A 20,442-nucleotide genomic window follows, 5' to 3' on the forward strand; every position below is an offset into this window, starting at 1 on the left:
GAAATTGCAAGCCCGTTAGCGAGAATTTTTAATGAATCAGTAAACTCAGGAGTTGTACCGTACGACTGGAGAATTGCTAACGTAGTTCCTATCTTTAAGAAAGGGAGAAAGAGTGATCCGAGTAACTATAGGCCTGTTAGTTTGACATCTGTAGTATGTAAGGTCTTGGAAAAAATTTTGAAGGAGAAAGTAGTTAAGGACATTGAGGTCAATGGTAATTGGGACAAAGTACAGCATGGTTTTACTAAAGGTAGATCGTGCCAAACCAACCTGATCTCCTTCTTTGAGAAGGTGACAGATTATTTAGACAAAGGAAATGCGGTAGACTTAATTTACCTCGATTTCAGTAAGGCATTTGACACGGTTCCACATGCGGAATTATTAGTCAAATTGGAAAAGATGGGGATCAATATGAGAATTGAAAGGTGGATAAGGAACTGGTTAAAGGGGAGACTACAACGAGTCGTACTGAAGGGTGAACTGTCAGGCTGGAAGGAGGTTACTAGTGGAGTTCCTCAAGGATCGGTTCTGGGACCAATCTTATTTAACCTTTTTATTACCAACCTTGGCACAAAAAGCGGGAATGTGCTAATAAAGTTCACGGATGACACAAAGTTGGGGGGTATTGCTAACACGGAGAAGGACTGGGATATCATACAGGAAGATCTGGACGACCTTGTAAACTGGAGTAATAGTAATAGGATGAAATTTAATAGTGAAAAGTGCAAGGTCATGCACTTAGGGATTAATAATAAGAACTTTAGATATAGATTGGGGATGCATCAGTTGGAAGCAACAGAGGAGGAGAAGGACCTTGGGATATTGGTAGATCACAGGATGACTACGAGTCGCCAATGTGATATGGCCGTGAAAAAAGCTAATGAGATTTTAGGATGCATCAGGCAAGGTATTTCCAGCAAAGATAAGGACATGTTAGTACCGTTATATAAGGCGCTGGTGAGACCCCATCTGGAATACTATGTGCAGTTCTGGTCTCCCATGTTTAAGAAGGATGAATTCAAACTGGAACAGGTTCAGAGACGGGCTACTAGGATGATCCGAGGAATGGAAAACCTGTCATATGAAAGGAGACTCAAAGAGCTTGGCTTGTTAAGTCTAGCCAAAAGAAGGCTGAGGGGGGATATGCTTGCTCTTTATAAATATGTCAGAGGGATTAATATTAGGGAGGGAGAGGAATTATTTAAGCTTAGTACCAATGTAGATACAAGAACGAATGGGTATAAACTGGACACTAGGAAGTTTAGACTTGAAATTAGACGAAGGTTTCTAACCATTAGAGGAGTGAAGTTCTGGAACAGCCTTCCAAGGGGAGTAGTGGGGGCAAAAGACATATCTGGCTTTAAGATTAAGCTTGATAAGTTTATGGAAGGGATGGTATGATGGGAGAGCCTAATTTTGGCAATTGATCTTTGATTATCGCCAGATAAGTATGCCCAGTGGTTGGTGATGGGATGTTGGATGGGATGAGATCTAAGTTACTGCTGAGAATTCTTTCCTGAGTGCTGCCTGGTGAGTCTTGCCCACATGCTCAGGGTTTAGCTGATCGCCATATTTGGGGTCGGGAAGGAATTTTCCTGTGGGGCAGATTGGCAGAGGCCCTGGAGGTTTTTCGTCTTCCCCTGCAGCGTGGGGCATGGGTCACTTGCTGGTGGATTCTCTGCAGTTTGAGGTCTTCAAACCACAATTTGAAGACTTCAATAACTCAGGCATAGGTTAGGGGTTTGTTATAGAAGTGGATGGGTAGGGTTCTGTGGCCTGCTTTGTGCAGAGAGTCGGACTAGATGATCACATTGGTCCCTTCTGACCCTAGAATCTATGAATCTATGACTTCACAGAGGTCATTCAACAACACTCAAAAGGAACCAGCTTCCAGTAGCTGTCGCTCGTCTTGTTCAGTCGGTGACTTCAGTCTCTGGGGCTATCCGTCTGGCTCCTTTCCACAGAGCTACCTTCCATACCGAAAGAAGCAAACTTTTAAAGACTATAAAGTAGTCCACATAAGTTGTGTGGGCACAGGCATTTAGAAGGAATGCTACTGATGTTTAAACCCCCACTATGAGCAGCAAATAGCCTCCAGCCAGTTCCCACTCTTCTGGCTTTTTTTGAATTGAAAATCCCATTGTTTTTAAATATCTATTTTAGCAAGCGGATCACCGACACGTGGGCTGAACAGCCGGTGATGTAAATCAGCATTACTCCATTAAAGTCAGTGGTTCAACACAGCTTGACGCTAGTTGAAGCTCTGCTCTACGGGCAAGGCCCCTGCCCAAGGAGTGGGGAGACCTGCGTTCAAGTTCCCGCTTTGCCATTGGCATTTCTGTGCGACTGTGGAACAGTCAGTTAGTCTCTTTGTACTTCATTTCCCCAGCCAGCAAATGTAGATAATAGCACTTACCTGCCTCAGTGGGCTGTTCTGAGGATAAATGCATTAGACTGTGAGGTGCTTCGATGTGACAGCCATGGGCACTGGACAATGCAATTACAGATGGGGTGGCACTCTGATGAAAATTCAAAGGCGTTTTAGCAGTGCTAGCCACTGTCAATAAAGTCAGTTATTCCAGCTGAAAAATAGCCATGCAGACACCACAAATGATGTATTTTGGGTGTGTTTGCTTAGCATTTGACCCTTTATATGTAATGTAGCTTCATACTAAAACGTTGCTTATTGTACAGGGGCTGAAACCATGTCCAGCATGCCAGTCAGTTGATATTCTTTCATGTCTCTGTGTGGGTATGATATTGCAGACATTATTTTGTCAACAAAAGGAAGAAAATAAGTCCTTTAGAGAGCAGAAGGCACTGTTGACAAGCCTGAAGGGCTAAGAGTCTCATATAGAGTTAGACAGAAAATGATTGTGATGGTCAGACAACACATACGCCCATTCAGCGGGAAGTGAGCTCATAAAATAGCGCTAAAACAAGGCCTGATGTTGCTTAAGACTTGCCACTCCAGGCCCATCACTACTTGTAAATGGATGCACCCGTGCTTTGCAATTCATATGCATTATTTACTAACCACAGGCTAGATTGTGACCCCTAACTCAGCCTGGTGGGCACTTAGTCATACCGGGGCCCCATTGATGTCAATGGGCCAATGGGTGTGTGTAAGCACGCCCCGGCGGGAAAAAAAAGTTCATAACTTATCCCTAAACTGACACGTTAGTCCTGTAAAACCATGGTATCTGCATTTAGCAAGAAGTGGCATGGCCTCTATCATTAACATGATTGCAGCTACAGCTGACCCAACTGTAGCATTTGTGGTAAAGTATGTACATTGCTCTAGAGTAGCTAAACAGCTGTAATGCCTACGTTTATATAAGGAAAACATGCAACAGGAGGTAAAGGATCGTATCATTTTGGCTTATGTTTTTGTAGAGACAAACTCTGATTCCCTGTACCCTCATCATTAGCCATCAGAGCCCTGCATGTTTGTCTAATATGGCCATCTAGGTTGTATCGGTAAGTTTTGTTTTCGCTTCCACCGTCTGTCACTGGTCTATCAGCCAAGCACATTTTTTGGCATCAGTCTGAAGCTTGAACTTATGACTGACATGCTTTTCCTGCTTAAAACCCACGTCTCCAGTCAACGTTCATGAAAGATGCTGTCTTGACAGCACTGGCGAATGACCCCTTCTGTGCAACCACTACTGTCTCAAGTGTGCCCTGGCGGGATCAGCTCTTGAGTAGAGCTTTCAGTCTCCTTGTCTTTTCACTCTGCGATTGCCAGCAATTAGTCCCAGTGCTGGGACGATTGTTTTGATGGTGATGATGTGGCCGGTTTTGTTGGTCTTTTCATAGACTGATAACCTAGCGCTGACTGTTTCTTTTGGCTGACCGAAAATGGTGGCCCATTCTTCTACATGCTTGCAAAATGAGCATGACTCATTCTAGCCAATGGGGAAAAAACAAAACTTAACCCCCCCCCACAAACCTTTGATTGTTTGTTGCTGTTGTCATTAGTTTAACTCTAGGTATTTGTTGATATCACAGATGCTGGGAGCTCAGTGCCGGCGCTATCAAATGGATTTACCAAGCACCGATATTAGCAGCCATCGGGGTAGGTTTTATACATGCAATGTAGCGTAAATGGCTTATTGGTCGTCTGATTATTTTTAAAAAAAAACTCTGTGGTTTTGCTGTAAAAGATACAGGTTCTGAAGTGAGAGTGGGGCGGGGGAGCGTGGCCTGAGGAGCAGGTTACCTTAGGCTCTAAACTAGCCCGGGGGATCTATCAGAAAAAGTGACTCAAGAAATGAAGTTGATCAAGGTGAAGCTTTCCCTAGCAATGGATGAATGATGAGTCAGAGGTTAGACTCCGTTCAGATAAACACTCTAAATTTTGGATCCTTTTCCTAATTATTGAACTCTCTCGAGTCTACAAAATTGGCTGGAACTTGCCCGCAAACAGATGTTCTGATGGAATTTCCAGTGCTTCCTGTCCAGGCCAGGAATAACATAAGAATTGCCTTTGTGTCAGGATTTAATCACTTCCTTTATTGGTCCCATCCAGAAGTGTAGCAAAGGGTGACAATGAAAAGCAATTTAAAAATAAAAGTTAATCCAACATTTTGTTTTTGAACCTCAAGGGGAAAGTTTAGGGTAATAGTTCTAATGGCTTCTTGTTTTTTAGTTCCAGACTGAGAACACTTTGTTTATGATAGCAGATAAAAATGGTCTTATTCAATGGTAGGCTAAGGGTTACCTTTTCAAAATCACTTAAGTCCCATTTTCAAAAGCGACATCGGTACTTGGGAGAGTTAGTGGAAAGCTGGGCTATAAATCTACAGCACACTAGTCTGTTGCGCTCAAAGGAGCTTTTGGTGTGTGGTAGCAAGGTCCACAGACAGTTAGTGCATGCTAGGCTTGTGCACTGTAGTTTCACACCCCGGTTTGCCACACCCTAGCTCTCAGTGTTGACAAGCTGTATGTCTCCATGGAAAGATCAATAGAACTTAGGTGCCTAAGCGCCCAGGTCACTTTTGAAAATGGGACTTAGGTGCTTTCCAAAATGTTACCCTGAATCATTGTGTGTGAAAGGTGAAAAGGAAGATTCACATTGCACACAGCCCTTCATGCATCTGAATATTTGCACACCTGCCCTACAGGGAGAGGGTACTCTTAGAAATCAAAGCCGACCACCTAATATTGTAGTGAAAGAAACTCCAGAATGCAGCCCTGTTATCAAAGATCTACAGTAAGTGGCTGCTTTTATTCACCACACTAAAATTAATCTGTCGTACACCATTTTCTCATCCTTTGCTACAGTTTTGCAATCAAGGGAGGAGAGAGATGGGTCATTGGTGGTACCTCCCTATTCAGTGGGTACACGTCTTCCTTGCCTTGTCATGGAGGCACTAACCTCTCACAGCAGCACTCTCTGACCTGACACTGCACCCCTAATCCCAGCCCTGCATGAAGAGAAAGCCTGGGGTGGGAGAGATGGGCAGGGAAAGAGCTGGAGAGCAAGCCTGAGCCTGCCTCACACTCATCTGGCAGTGGCAGCTTCTGTCCTGCTTTACTGAGCCACCCCACTGCTGCGACCTGGTGCACAGGGCCGCAGTGCCATTTGTGATGACCAGCTGGGCCATATTTGAGTGAGTGGCTTTGTGACACGCACACGACTCTGTGTACCTAGAGCAGGGATCTGGGCCCAGCCCTGTGCGTCAGGAGCCAACCCTGCCTTGTGAGTGCAGGGCAGGCTCCTTTTCCAGCCCCGTTTGAAAAGGTGGCACATGTACATCTGAAGGCTGCTGGGGAGGAGTGTTCCCTTCTCCCCCCCAAAAAATTAGCTTTTCTCTCTTAAGTGTTGATACCTCTCACAATAAAGAGAAAAGCGCATTTTAATGTCGCAAGCAAGAGGCTTTTTGTTTAAGATAAATAAATCCTCTGCATTTTTGTTATTAATTGGCTATTATTTTAGGCAATGACAACTCATCCTTCGCTAACTTACCGACATAATACCATACTACAGCAGCAACTGTCAACACATTGTGCGGTGCAGGCAATAGCTTGACAGAAAAGCAGGAAAGGGAGGAAAGCCTTAATGGACAGCACTGATGTTTCATAACCGATATTGGAAATGAAAGATTTTCTTTGTAGTTTCAATCCCAGTGCCCATTTTTTCATCCTGAATTTTAGCTCTTTAACATTTTGTGTTAAAGGGAATGTCTGAAAAGCACAGTCTGGGGCAAGGAAGATCGGAAAGTGATGTGTGACTCCAGGGGCCCAATCATGCTGCTCTTCCATGGTGAAACCCTCATTAAAACTACTGCGAGCTTGGTATGAAGGTAGAGTCTTCAGAAGGGATAGTGCTAATGGGGCCACACTTTTGCTTTTGGAATTGTAGCGCTTGTATCCACAATGGCCCAAGTCCGTGGCAGCATTGCCTATTGTGCACTAGTCTTTGTGACCGTAACTTGGCACGCAAATAATAAACATAAAACTAATATGGCAGCTGGACCTGCCAAGTTTCATGCATTTCATGTGATTAATCTCATGTCCATATTTATATAAAATCAATACGTCATAAATATCATTAATGTGCTGTATATGGCCCAATTTTGACACACAATCACTTGAACAATTTATTCAAATACGGAAGTAAAAAGACTGTCATTTACCAATGCATAGGGAAAACAAGCCTCCATTATCCTACTAATTAATCTGGCCCATAAAATAAATATTATATTTATACAGAATGCATCTGTACACTCCCCTGACATAACTTAAAAATACATACAAAATTATTCCAAAAAAGAGCAGCAATGCAATCCAGTATAACCCACCATCAGCAATCCCAGCATATTAAAAACCTAAATACCTTTTCCTCACCAATAATTCACTAGAGATTACTAGTATCAGAGGGGTAGCTGTGTTAGGCTGGATCTGTAAAAGCAGCAAAGAGTCCTGTGGCACCTTATAGACTAACAGACGTATTGGAGCATGACGCATAAAGATTACTACTGATCCTCACAGCATGCTGCAAAGTTAGAGTGGGTTGGACAATTTATGGTGAGGGAGAGACACGGGTGAGGGCAGTGTCAAAAAATGGCTTTTTAGGAAATTGGAAACCATCATGACATTTTTTTATTCTCATATGGTCCTGGTCTTTTGAACAACCATAGAAAACAAAACCGTGGAGGGGTTTATTTAAGTTTTTGAAATTTACATTATCATTCTTCCTGTTAGCAACATGGGAAAGGGGGGGAAATAGGAGAAAGGAAAAATAAAAAAAAAAGTAAAAACCCCAAACGAAAAATGTTCAATAAAAATGTTAAAGAAAAAATTTGGAATGATCCAATCATTGTTCCTGTTCTACACCAGCAGAACAAAGAACACGGTGATATTTTCATGATCACTTTTTGCTCATCTCAACTGATCAGATTTGGTCTGGTTTGGACCGTTGAGTTGGGATTGAATTCCAAAGCCACGAGGCCAGAGAACACTCAGCCAATAGCCCCTTCTTATCTATACCAGCGTAGCTTTAACTTCAACACCTCTGCTGAGCTCATCTATATACAGTGCAGAGCTTGATGTGACACCTTAAAAACACATGAAAATTGGATTTTTTTAAAGGGCTGCTGCATACTGAATTTTCATTGTGCATCAGCCTAACCTGTCAAAGATGCTTCTGTAACCAGGACACGTGTCCTTACCCAGTTAATTTTGTTTGCTTCAGCAGAAGCAAAAAAAAATAAAAATCTTTGGAGAGCGTTTTCTTCTTCTGTTATATTTACATTTACAGCCTCCTTTGTTTCGAGACATACTTATTTCTGCTGCCTCATCCTCATAAAAATTCACTATTAATGGCTGCAGCTCTGGAGCTATAGCCAGAATCTCTTGTCTTAAGAGAGGTATTGCAATAAATGGTCAAATTTGTCCAGACATTAAAATCTACTTTTCAGAATCATCTGTGATTTAAAGCTTTTAGATAGCTCATTGAAATGTGCTTGAGTCTAGGTACTAGAGATGGCCCCTCGTTATTAGCCGCTTCTGCACTTGACACTAAGTTTTTCTACTGTTATCAAAATGACACTTTGGTGGGTTTCCAGAGCTATGCCTTTTACTGGGCTCAAAACAGATTTGTAGTAAACTCAGTGTTATGACAGGTTGGTATAGGAGATCTGGCTTCCAAACCAGCTTGCTTCCCAAATGAGAATGAGCATAGCAGTTTCAACTTGATTGTCAGCATCACAAAACTGGGGGATTGAGAACCCAGGATAGTGAAAGAGGTTTGAAAAGTGAGGACTAGATGCACTGCGAGAATGTCTAGGGAATGTATAGGTTATCAGGGACCTCAGAAGGTCTTCTAGTCCAACCCCCTGCTCAAAGCAAGACCAATCCCCAGACAGGTTTTTTTTCTTTTTACTTCAGTTCCCTAAGGGGAATCCTCAAGGATTGAACTCACAACCCTGGGTTTAGTAGGCCAATGCTCAAACCACTAGGCTGTCCCTTCCCCTGGAGTGTATGTGCTGGTCCTGCATTTAGCAAGCTACTATTTCTCATGCCAAAATAGCAGTGAAAATGTGGCGACACAGACCCCCTTCCTATTCAGGATTCCAGGCAGCTTGTACAGCCCATGAAAGAGTCGGTGCCGCCACATCTTCACTGCTGTTTTTAGATCCACTAGCTAGATTAAAGCTAGCACAGGTATGCTTACCTGCGCTGCAATTCCCCTTCAATGATAGTGTAGACATACTCTCAGTATTTGTACAGTACCTAGCACAATGGGGTGACAGTCTCAACTGGGGCCACTAAGCACTGCTATAATACATAGAAATAATATTACTGGTGCCCCATCCTATTACAGAACAAATTTTTATTATCAAACACACAGGTCAGGTCTCTAGAATAGAACATGGGGTTTCTTTTCAAGCCCCAAAGTAACAGTTTACACTGCTGTTTGCTCTCTGAGTATGAAAGCCACCCAGTTCTGCCACGCAGACATTAGATCTGATACATTGGTTTGTTTTCAAATGAGCCTGGAAATATTGCAGGAAAGCCAAGTAACAAACAAAGCAGCACAACAGCTGGGTGAGAGAAATGAAAACAAAGCGAGATGAAGCAGATTTTTTTTAAAGGCACACACCCAGGAAACCAAAAAGAGTAATATCCAGACTGACAAAGTCACCTTTTTCCTATTTCTTTTAGTGATTATTGTGGGGCTGTTTGTGGGCTAATTTACATAGGTGTAAAAGAGGAGTGACTCCACTAAAGTCAATGGAACCTGATTTGTGTTTACACTATGGCCCCGCTTCATCTCTTTACATCTGAAGTGGGTGTAAATTCTCCTTTACACTGATGTAATAGTGTAAAAGGGGCTTAATTGTAAAGAAGCATCATGCCAGTGACATACAGCAGCACAGAACTTGTGTAAATGAGATTGGAATCAGGGCAATTAGTCACATATTTTTTAAAGACCAGACGGGATCATTGTGATAATTTACTCTGACCACCTGCAATCACAGGCCATAGAAGGTCAAAGAATTAATTCCTGCTTCACGTCCAATAGCTCTGCTTGCACTATCTGCTAGAAAAAATGTGAAAGCTTGATTTTAAAAAGTTCTGTTGCTGGAGGATATGTCACATCCCTTGGTATCTTTATGCACACTGGAGTGAGAGCCCCCTGCATACTGTTCTGTGTACTATTTAGAATTGCTGTAGAAATAAGGAATTGCCAGAAAATAGTGGGATAGGTCCTCTTTTTCAGCATACTCCACTTCACTGCAGTATTTGGAGTGTAATCAATACATTCTTTTGGTGTCAATTGGGATCTTTCACTGTGTTTCAAGGTGAAAGAGACAGTAATGTGCGTAATGGAAGTTACCAAGCTTAACACAGGGAGCGCTTCCTTTCTTCAAGCCCTGTTCCTACAGCCTCAGTAATATATGAATGAACTGTCTGTGTTCATATATGATGCTGTCCCATTCTTAACCTGATTCTTCTCTCATGCCACTGGTCTCGCTCCATTATTTTCAATGGAATTACTTCTGATTTAAACTGCAGGAGAATCAGGCTCAGGCCCTATGTGAATTAATGTCCTAAACTTAGCCTCTAAAGGACCTACAGGAACAAGGAATTTCAAAGCCTTTCACCAAGACCAGCTTGCTTCTCAGATGTTCTGCCCTTATTTCAGAGGTCACAGCGGCAACAAAGGCCTAGTGCAAAGCCACCGAAGTGAATGGGAAAATGCTCCCATTGACTAGCTGGGCTTTGGGGAGAAAGGGTCTGACAGTTAGCTCAGATTTGAAAGTTTCCTGACAAATTTCTGTTTGATTCATGTGGATGAAAGTTCTCCATAAGGGACCTCAGGCCTTTTTCACTGCAGGTGTTTCCACTGGCAATACGCTGTTGTGACCAAGTGGGATTCCAATTAGTGATACAAAGGACCCATTATACTCTCAATTTCATCCCTTTGGCAGCATATTGTATGATCCCCTGGCAGCATACACACTAGAGTTTCAACCAACACTATGACCATTTGATTGTTTGTTTGTTCACAATCAACAGCCAATTCTGTGGGAGGGCTTAGCTGATGCGATAATAGGCACATGGAATAGAAAATTCTTTCTAGGCCTAATAAAGGCAGCAGGTGTACTCAGGATTTCAAAATTACACCACAGAAGTCTTGCCAAAGCTGCACCTGAAATGGGTGGTTTGCAAATGAAAGCCCTGCATGTACATAAGTAACACTGGCAGTATGTACAAGGGAAACAATGCGAAATAAACTGTGACAACAGGGCTACCTGTGATGCATAGAAAAATTACACTGGTGTGAAGCCTAGAGCTGACTATGTCCAGTTCTCAAGCAATGCCAAAAAAAATCTCCGGCAATTCAGCGGGACCTGTTTTAAGGTGCAGTATCTCCCAAACCTCCTGGGCTGGAAAGAAATGCCATATAGCTTTAGGTAGCTGGGATTCGTCCAATTTCATCAGCGTTGCTACTGCCAACTCCAGTAAACCTGGCCAGATTGAGGACATCAGCCCTTAAACAACATTATACTGATCTGGCTTTTGTGTCTGCTCAGATCCTGATGTGGTTTGAGCTGCTTCTAGGTTAAGCACAACTGCAGTTAGGCCCAGAGTCACTGAACTGGCAGATCTATGCTCAGTACAAGTGCACAGGGAGGTGATGGCCTAAGGTGGTATTAAGCCATCGTTGTAACTCTCTGATCATGTGGTCAATGGGCATTTGTCCTAGTCCTCAGCGTGACTTAAACATGGTGTCTATGCCCCCCAAAAGGCCCTCACAGCCACGGTCCCTTTTGCTAGGCTATTCCCCCTACACTAAACCCAAGAAGGATTGACATAGGAGTGTCTACATCATCTCTCTGCCACTCAAGGATTCCTCCCTCCTCCCACCCAGATAGCCTGTCCACTCTGCACCTCTGGAGTAGCCTCCAGGCCAATGAACCTGGCCCTAAAGCTTTTAGTAATGGAAAGCATGGGATCCCATCATTAACACCTCACTAATATCTAACTTTCATGGCTTAGCCCATGTCAGAACTAGAGTGGTTTCATTTGGCATGGAGCTGAAAATCTGACCCATCCATGATAACCAAGTGTGATATCTCACAGCTAGCCAGGGCTAGGAACTTCAGAACCAGTAACTTTTCCAAGCAAGATCCTGGACCAGTGATCAGAAATATATCATTTTATCCTTGCTGAAGTTTTCCTATGTGGCAAAATGTTCTTCATTGTTTTCGTGCCTATGCTACTGATAACATTCTTTTCAACCTCCAAAAATTTGCACAGCTGCCTGCAAGATAGTTAACTGTTTGTGTCCCTGTAATACCTCTCTGTATTTTACAGCTGAACTTCATTCTGTTCCTGAATACCGTACGGGTTCTGGCAACCAAAATTTGGGAGACAAATGCTGTTGGGTATGACACAAGGAAACAATACAGGTAAATTCCTGGACTGGATTTTGTTTAACAGCATGTTCAAGATTTTTCTGGTTAAAAGGGATGCTTTAAACAGTATGAATCACCTACAAGTCTCTATAAAAGGTGAAGCAGCCTTTGACACCTAGCTTCTGAGAAATTTTGGGGTTGATAGATTGTTTTGCTACATTCATCTGAAATATCCTGGTTTTGTAAATTCATCTTCCAGACCGTGTAGGCATGCAAATTAATCTTTCATGTGGGCATTTCTGAAAAATATTCATTCACTTATTCTAGGGCTGTCAAGCGATTAATTGCACTGTTAATAATAGAATACCATTTATTTAAATATTTTTGGATGTTTTCCACATTTTCAAATACACTGATTTCAGTTACAACACAGAGTACAATGTGTACAGTGCTCACTTTTTAGTTCTTTTCTATTACAAATATTTGCACTGCAAAAACCAAAAGAAATAGTATATTTCAATTCACCTAATACAAGGCTTGTAGTGCAATCTCTTAATAATGAAAGTTGAACTTACAAATGTAGAGTTATTTACAAAAAATAACTGCATTCAAAAATAAAACAATGTAAAACTGTAAAACCTACAAGTCCACTCAGTCCTACTTCAGCCAATTGCTCAGACAAACTAGTTTGGTTACAATTTACAGGAGATAATGCTGCCCACATCTTGTTTACAATGTCACCTGAAAGTGAGAACAGGCATTCGCATGGTACTGTTGTAATCGACTGTGACAGGTTGGTTCACAGGGATCCCCTTTGGGACTGTCACCTGACGTGCTGGAAGTACCTCTGAGCCCATTTTCCCTGCCACCTTGGGACTCCAGAACCCTGCCTTGTTGAGCCAGACATGCTAGTCTGCTGCAACACAGAACCAGGTCTGGTCCACACCCCCAAAGCTGCAGACTTTAATTGCTCAGAAAATCACCTATCTCCAGCACCCTGACACCTAGCTCCCAATGGGATCCAAATCCCAAATAAATCTGTTTTACTCTGTATATAGCTTATATAGGGTAAGATAATAAATTATCCACCCTCTGTAAAACTGATAGAGAGATATGCACAGCTGTTTGCTCCTCCAGGTATTAATCACTTACTCTGGGTTTACTAATAAACAAAAGTGATTTTATTAAGTATAAAACATAGGATTTAAGTGGTTCTGAGTAATAACAGACAGAGCAAAGTAAATCACCAAGCAAAATAAAGCAAAAACACACAAGTCTAAGCCTAATACATTAGGAAACTGATTACAGGTAAAATCTCACCCTCAGAGATGTTCCAATAAGCTTCTTTCACAGGCTAGCATCCTTTCTGAGCCCAATCCTTTCCCCTAGTACAGTCATTGTTAGTTCCAGCAGACATCTTAGGTGGAAAGGTGTTCTCATGACTGGCCACCCCCTTTGTTCTGTTCCATCCCCTTTTATAGCTTTGGCACCAGGCAGGAATCTTGTCTCTCTGGGTCCACACACCTCCTGTTAAAAGGAAAAGCAACAGGTTTAAGATGGATTACAGTATCATGTGATATGTTCACATGTCCTGTGAGACCCCAGCCTCCGTTCTTCCAGGGCTGGCCTGTACATACAGGAAGGTTTGCAGGTAAATAAACCATCTACAACCAATTGTCCTAGTCAGTGGAAGCCATCAAGATTCTAAACCCCCATTAATGGCCCACACTTTGCATAATTACAGTAGGACTGTAGAGTTATACTTCATCTTTCTAGCTTGAGATACAAGAATGATACATGCATACAAATAGGAATATATTCAGTAGATCATAAGCTGTATAATGATAACTTACAAGAGATCTTTTGCATAAGGCATATTCCAGTTACATCATATTCATACTCATAAGTGCATTTCCATAAAACATTATGGAGTGCAACGTCACACCAGCATCGCAAGATATTTATGTGTGCCAAAGATGCGCTAAAGATGCACTTCAACCACCATTCCAGGAGACATGCATTCATGCTTATGACGGATTCTGCTTGATAACAATCCAAAGCAGAGCGGACCGATGCATATTCATTTTCATCATCTGAGTCAGATGCCACCAGCAGAAGGTTGATTTTCTTTTTTGATCGTTGGGGTTCTGTAGTTTCCACATCAGAGTGTTCCTCTTTTAAGTTATACGAAAGCATTATCCACACCTCGTCTCTCTCCGATTTTGGAAGGTACTTCTGATTCTTAAACCTTAAGGAGAGATCTGTGTCTATTCTTAGAAATCTCATGTTGGTACCTTCTTTGTGTTTTGTCGAATCTGCTGTGAAAGTGTTCTTAAAACAAACATGTGCAGGGTCATCATCCAAGGCTGCTATAACGTGAAATATATGACAGAATGTAGGTAAAACAGAGCAGGAGTCATACAATTCTCCCCCAAGGAGTTCAGTCATAAATTTAATTAACACATTATTTTTTTAACAAGCATCATCAGCATGGAAGCATGTCTCTGGAATGGTGACCGAAGCATGAATGTTTAGCATATCTGGCATGTAAATATCTTGCAATGCTGGCTACAAAAGTGCCATGCAAACACCTGTCCTCACTTTCAGGTGACATTGTAAATAAGAAGCAGTCAGCAGTATCTCCTGTAAAATGTTAACAAACTTGTTTGTCTGATCAATTGGCTGAACAAGAAGTAGGAATGAGTGGACTTGTGGGCTGTAAAGTTTTACATTGTTTTCTTTTTTACTGAAGTTATGTAACAAAAAAACTCTACATTTGTAAGTTACACTTTAAGGATAGAGAGATTGCACTACAGTACTTGTATGAGGTGAATTGAAAAATACTATTTCTTTTGTTTATCATTTTTACAGTGCAAATATTTGTAATAAAAAATAATATAAAGTGAGCACTGTACACTTTGTATTCTGTGTTGTAATAGAAATCAATACATTTGAAAATGTAGAAAAACATCCAAAAATATTTAATACATGTCAGTTGGTATTCTATTTTAACAGTACGATTAATCGTGATTAATTTTTTTAATCACAGTTAATTGTTTTGAGTTTTTCGCATGAGTTAACTGCGATTAATCGACAGTACTAATTTATTCATTAATCTAGATCTATCCAGCAGAGGCTGCAACTCTAGCAGACCTAACCATAATGAAATATAATTTAAAATTACACACACGTAAATGCTTACAGAACTCTTATAGAGGTGTACTCTCAAAAATCCCCTTTTACCCTTATAACCACAATCACCACTTGGGACCCAAGTCAACCCATTGATCTACCAAACTCCTGAGAAAACAGATGGGTCTTGCAGGGTAACAACTCTGAGGCTGGTGAATCAAGGGGAGGGAGTGCATTCCAAACTGAGCACCCAATGTGGAGAATGTCCTGCGAGCAGATGTCTACCTTTAACTCAAGTAAGGTCAAGCATCTCTACAAGGTGCGAGGTGGTGTCTCACTTAACCAGCTCCCAAACCAATGGAGGACTGTAGTGCTGTTTGAGTGGTTCACAACCGTGAGTGCCAATCTCAGGGCAGATGGTCAAAAATTAGATTTCACCAACCTGGTAACAAATGTGAACTCCTGAAGCACAATACCAGTCTTACCATGGAGTCACAGACAGTCCCCTTGGGCATTCCACTCTATCTTGCCATCCAGGTAAGCTGGACTCCATGATAGTTGGTTGCCACATAAACCAAAGATCACAAAAGATTCATGTTGTTTCCAGTCCCAAGAGACCAGATCTCACATCAAAGACAATGCTTGTAGCCAATCCTGTAATAAACTAACTTAGGATTTGTCAACTAAGAAAAGGAATGAGAGAATTATTTACAGGTAAAGCAAGCAAGTATATATATTCCAATGAGTTACAGTCTATGGTTCCAAAAGATGATAGAGTTGTAGTAATCTGTCAGCACTGAATGTCTTATAGGGATAACCTAGGTTGACCCTAGGGATCTCTGCTTTTGCTTCATGGCTCCTGAAAAAGTCCAATCAGAAAAATAAATGCAAAATTTTTCTTGTTCTCTATCTTTATTTCCTTCTTCCAGAATTCAAGCTGCTGGGATGAGCCCTTTTGCACATAGCCTCTTCATGAGTGTGCAGGGGGAATTAACTATGTCTTTGTATTGTGGTATCCACAATGGCCCACTGAGTTTTGATAGCCTTCTCAATGAGCAGGAGACAATCCCTTTCAGTCAGGTTGACAGTTTCAGGGCAAACATTTTGTACAGTTATACAGCAAAAACTACGTTATAGCATGTGATAAAAATATTACAAGTGAGATTAATGCATGCAGCAACTTATAAGCATGTCATAAAGTCTAAACACTAAGCACATTGTTATCTGCTTAGTTTCCTCTTCACCATACTAACACCCAGGTGAAACAGACCGGTTTCCAGCAATGAATTTGTCAGTGCTCAGCTGAGTCCTAAAGCCTTGGCAAGAGCTGGCACCTGGCCTGCCAGTGTCACAAGAACAGTATAATTATAACCAATAATATAATTAAAGCTCCAGCTGGAACAAACAGGCAGTCAGTTCAGACTCTGGTGTAATGTATTCTCTCCATGATGCTCTGCTTCACAAGTAGTTGGCCACATACTGCACTAGCTTCAGTTTCCAATTGGTCGCTGTGTGTAGAATCGTGTAGAGTGAATTACAATAGAGTATTCCTGGTCTACACTGTGAGGGAGCTGGTCGATGTAAGATACGCAACTTCAGCTATGGGACTAGCGTAGCTAAATTTGACATGTCTTATTTCGACTTACCTCCTTGTCCTCATGGTGTGCAGTAGATGGTTGTGGCTCCCCAGTCGACTCCGCTACCGCCACTCGCCGTGGTGGAGTTCCGGAGTCGACGGGAGTGCATTCGGGGATCGATATATCGCGTCTACATGAGATGTGATATATCAATCCCCGATAAATCGATTGCTACCCGCCGATCCAGCAGGTAGTCTAGAAGTACCGTAAGGTGACAAAAGTGTAGATGAATGTGCAAAGGCCTGCATCAGACAAGAAAGGTTACACCTTCCTTCTCACTGCCTGCCAATGGGAAAAACACTCATGGCTGTCACAGTTACTCGAGGAGCCGGCTAGGTAGTGGCACACTGCAGTTGCAAAGCTGTATTGAAAGGGCGGTCCTAACGAGGGGAGCACCTCCGCCATTTTCAGGAAGTGTTTGAAACTGATCCCTGCTGGTGCATCCTAGGGTGCAAAAGGAGAGAGGGTGGGGTGAGATGGTTGTGAGACCATGCTCCCAGCCTCCACCACACTGAGCAGTGGAGCCAGCCAGTCATGCAAGGGTTACAGCAGTAGGTACACTTCCACTGGACCTTTTGGAGCTGCAGTGTTCACAGTTCCCTCACTGAGGTGTTGCAGCTACAAGCCACACCCTACTGAAGAGTTTTTGCTACAAGCCACAGTAGAGCCCTTAATTTGTAGTGTTTTCTTGGCAATGCCCATTTCCTTTTAACTGAACCCTCTTGGCGCACCAGCTTGTTGGCATTTCACACAAGAAAAAAGAGCTTTTGCTTTTTCAAGAGGAAGCGTAAAAGCTCTTACGGGTCTAATGTAATAGAGAAGTATTTGTGTACAACAGTGCACTCATAACGCTAATTCAGGTAGTAAGTACCTGCTGAGGGAGTAACGGCTGCAGTACAAATCATCCTTGTTGGGGTATGTTTTGGGGACAGAATCAAGTGGGACTTGATGTTTTATGCTGGATTGAGGAAATGTAATTATCCCATGTTGCCACTGGGACTTCTTTTATGCTGGAAAACGATTAGCTAAAAACAAAATAGGAAGTCATCACTCTGTAGGAAATTGAAAGACAACACATTTATGTGAGATGGAATCTTAATGAGTCTACATGATCTCCTCACTGCAATCCACTCTCATTCATGTATTTTTGTAACTTTCTTACAGGAAGCTAGCGAAGTCCACCTTGGTTCTGATTCTGGTCTTCGGGGTGCATTATATTGTCTTTGTGTGCCTACCGCACACGTTCACTGGGCTGGGATGGCAGATCCGAATGCACTGTGAACTCTTCTTCAACTCTTTCCAGGTGCGAGATATATTATCTGGTTTGTTCTCTGTCCTTCTCATCCCTTACCCCTTCTCTCTGGTTCTCTGCTGATCCTTGACACAATGTAACAGTGTAATTCTGACACCAAAGGCAAATCACATTTTTATGGAGCTCTAACAGGGTTGGTCATTGCATTCCTAAACCTAGTAGCAGCTGGGAGCTCTGGGGGTTCATTCCACACTAGAGAAAATACAACAGTACTCCTGCTCCTCTGTGTGCCATTTACCACAGGAAGGATTGTGATGACTATATCGTGAGTGTGTTTTCTCTGGTGGCATATTATTAGCTTTTGTGATAAAATAGATGTCTTTTTGTTTCCTAGTTAGGAAAGTTCTGCTTCAGGGACAAAGATCCGAGTTTAGTTTACTTTTCTACAATATGGATTAAATTACTGTGCCAACTGGATGCAAATAACCACAAGATTATGTAGACTCAAGAAATAACAGAGAAAACAGACATTGCAGATGTGAATCTGAAGATATTAGAGAGCAGAGCTAATTGGTTGGAAATTCTCCATTGGAATAATTTTCCAATAGAAAATGCCATTTTCATCTCACAAAACATTTCACATTTTTTAACTTTTCATCCTGATTTGGGACCAATTTTTTTTCCCCTAAAAAATGTGAAATATTTCATGGGAAAGGATTTCCATTTTCCAGCTGGTTGTACTGGAGAGAGTATCTATCTTCCAGCTCCTCATCTTCTTTCTCCAGAGATTGTGATAACAACAGATAAAATTCTGCTGGGTGTAGCTAAAATAACATGGAAACAGGAATGAACCTGGAAGACTTTGAGAAATGATAAACTTCATTAATATGTTTAATATGAGTTAGATCTGCTAAAATTTAGCTGGAAGGAGACTTACATTTGACATGGTTCTTCACATGACAATTATCCCTTAATGATTTCTGCTTTCTTATCCTTCAGGGTTTCTTCGTCTCTATCATCTATTGTTACTGCAACGGAGAGGTAAGTTTAAAGCACAGATCGGATGAGGCTCCTAACCAAAATTACTGAGTGACAGAAAGGGAAGTTTTCTACAGAATATAATAAGAGAGTGGTTGCAAGTTAGCTGTTTGTGCTACAGCTGCTGATCAACTCTTAAAGGGATAGGGTCACGCAGTTGGGTCCCTAAATTGTTATGAATTATAAAATAAACAAAATGGAAACAATTTTTGTCTGGATTTGAACAGGCCCTTGTATTATTTGCATCATGGTAGGAAACTGACTTCAGCAACCCCTTACACTAATGGTCCCTTCTGGCTTTATAATCTGAATCTGTGATTACAATAGGACGGCTCCTGGAGAAAGGAACTGTACAACTTGAGAAAGTGAATTAGAATCTGGCTGATAGTTGATGACATTTGTTTGGGCATTTGGGATTTTTCTTAAGGGTTAATACATGATTTTTAACCTGATTTTACACAGCTGGAGGAGCTTCATACCATGTGAATTTTCAAGATTGTGCTTGAAGGGGAAGATGATTAAAGGCTTGCTTTAGCTCTTGACTCCTTCCCCTTACAATTTATGTCTTAGATCTGTTATTGATCGATCTTGTTTTTCCCTCTGTTAGGTTCAGACTGAGATCAAGAAGACTTGGACTAGATGGAACCTGGCTATTGACTGGAAAAGGACGACTCCATGTGGCAATTACAGATATGGCACTGTCCTCACCAACATGACCCACAGCACCAGCAGCCAGTCTCAGACGGTGACCAGCTCCCGCATGGTTCTGATTTCCAGCAAAGTCTGCAGAAATGCCAGTAGGCAAAATGAGGCGCACATGAATTTGCCTGGGTATGTTAGGAGCAACTCTGAACAGGACTGTGTGCACCACTGGGTTCTTAAGGAGGCCAATGAAGATGAAGAGAAGCAGGTGGATGATATATCGCTCAAGGAGTCACTTAGACCACAGGGTAGTAGCACAGACCCTGAGGGGAACAGGGTAGAAATGGAGGAGGCTCTGTGAAGAATCATGGACATCCATGGGCATGTCCAATCTAAAATGGGTTGAATCCTCTCATGATGCCAACAGCTACTAGTATCCATATACTGCCTTGAGCCAATCTCAGTGAAGATCTTGCTCAATGATGAAGCTTAATTTACAAGGACTCCAGACCTACATAATGCAGCTGACTACGCAAAATGATTTCTATGCCACAAATGTCAAAGGCGCAAAAAAAGTGAATTTTTAGCATTTACACTACGTGCATTACACTTAAAACTCTCTACAGCAGACACATCTTAGATGTTTTCTGCACATGCTCTTCTGAAGGCATGTGAAAGGTGACTCCTTCATTTGTACACCTGAAAGGAAAAGAGGAATGGATATCAGAAAGTTTACATTATATGCATTTGAATGGATTCTCTGGACTCCAAAATGTCTTTGCAGTGAATCACAGGGCTGGGAAAAACTTTAAAGGGTTTTCATCCAGTACCTTGTGAACTTTGATCTCAATGCGGAATTGTTTCAAAT

The 20,442-nt window shown here is 41.9% G+C and overlaps 1 protein-coding gene across 1 annotated transcript in view; it reads left to right on the forward strand.

The window, feature by feature from the left end:
• PTH2R (parathyroid hormone 2 receptor) overlaps nucleotides 1-20,185 on the forward strand; it is a 115,762-nt gene extending 95,577 nt beyond the window's left edge. The window contains exons 9-13 of the mRNA XM_030580162.1: nucleotides 4,012-4,078; nucleotides 11,833-11,927; nucleotides 17,807-17,945; nucleotides 18,894-18,935; nucleotides 19,540-20,185. Of these exons, the coding sequence (XP_030436022.1) occupies nucleotides 4,012-4,078; nucleotides 11,833-11,927; nucleotides 17,807-17,945; nucleotides 18,894-18,935; nucleotides 19,540-19,935 (739 nt within the window). The 3' untranslated portion in view covers nucleotides 19,936-20,185. The remainder of the gene's footprint in view (nucleotides 1-4,011; nucleotides 4,079-11,832; nucleotides 11,928-17,806; nucleotides 17,946-18,893; nucleotides 18,936-19,539) is intronic.
• Nucleotides 20,186-20,442: the final 257 nt, after the last annotated feature.

This window comes from Gopherus evgoodei, chromosome 11, assembly GCF_007399415.2.
Source record: "Gopherus evgoodei ecotype Sinaloan lineage chromosome 11, rGopEvg1_v1.p, whole genome shotgun sequence".
Lineage (NCBI taxonomy): Eukaryota > Metazoa > Chordata > Testudines > Testudinidae > Gopherus > Gopherus evgoodei.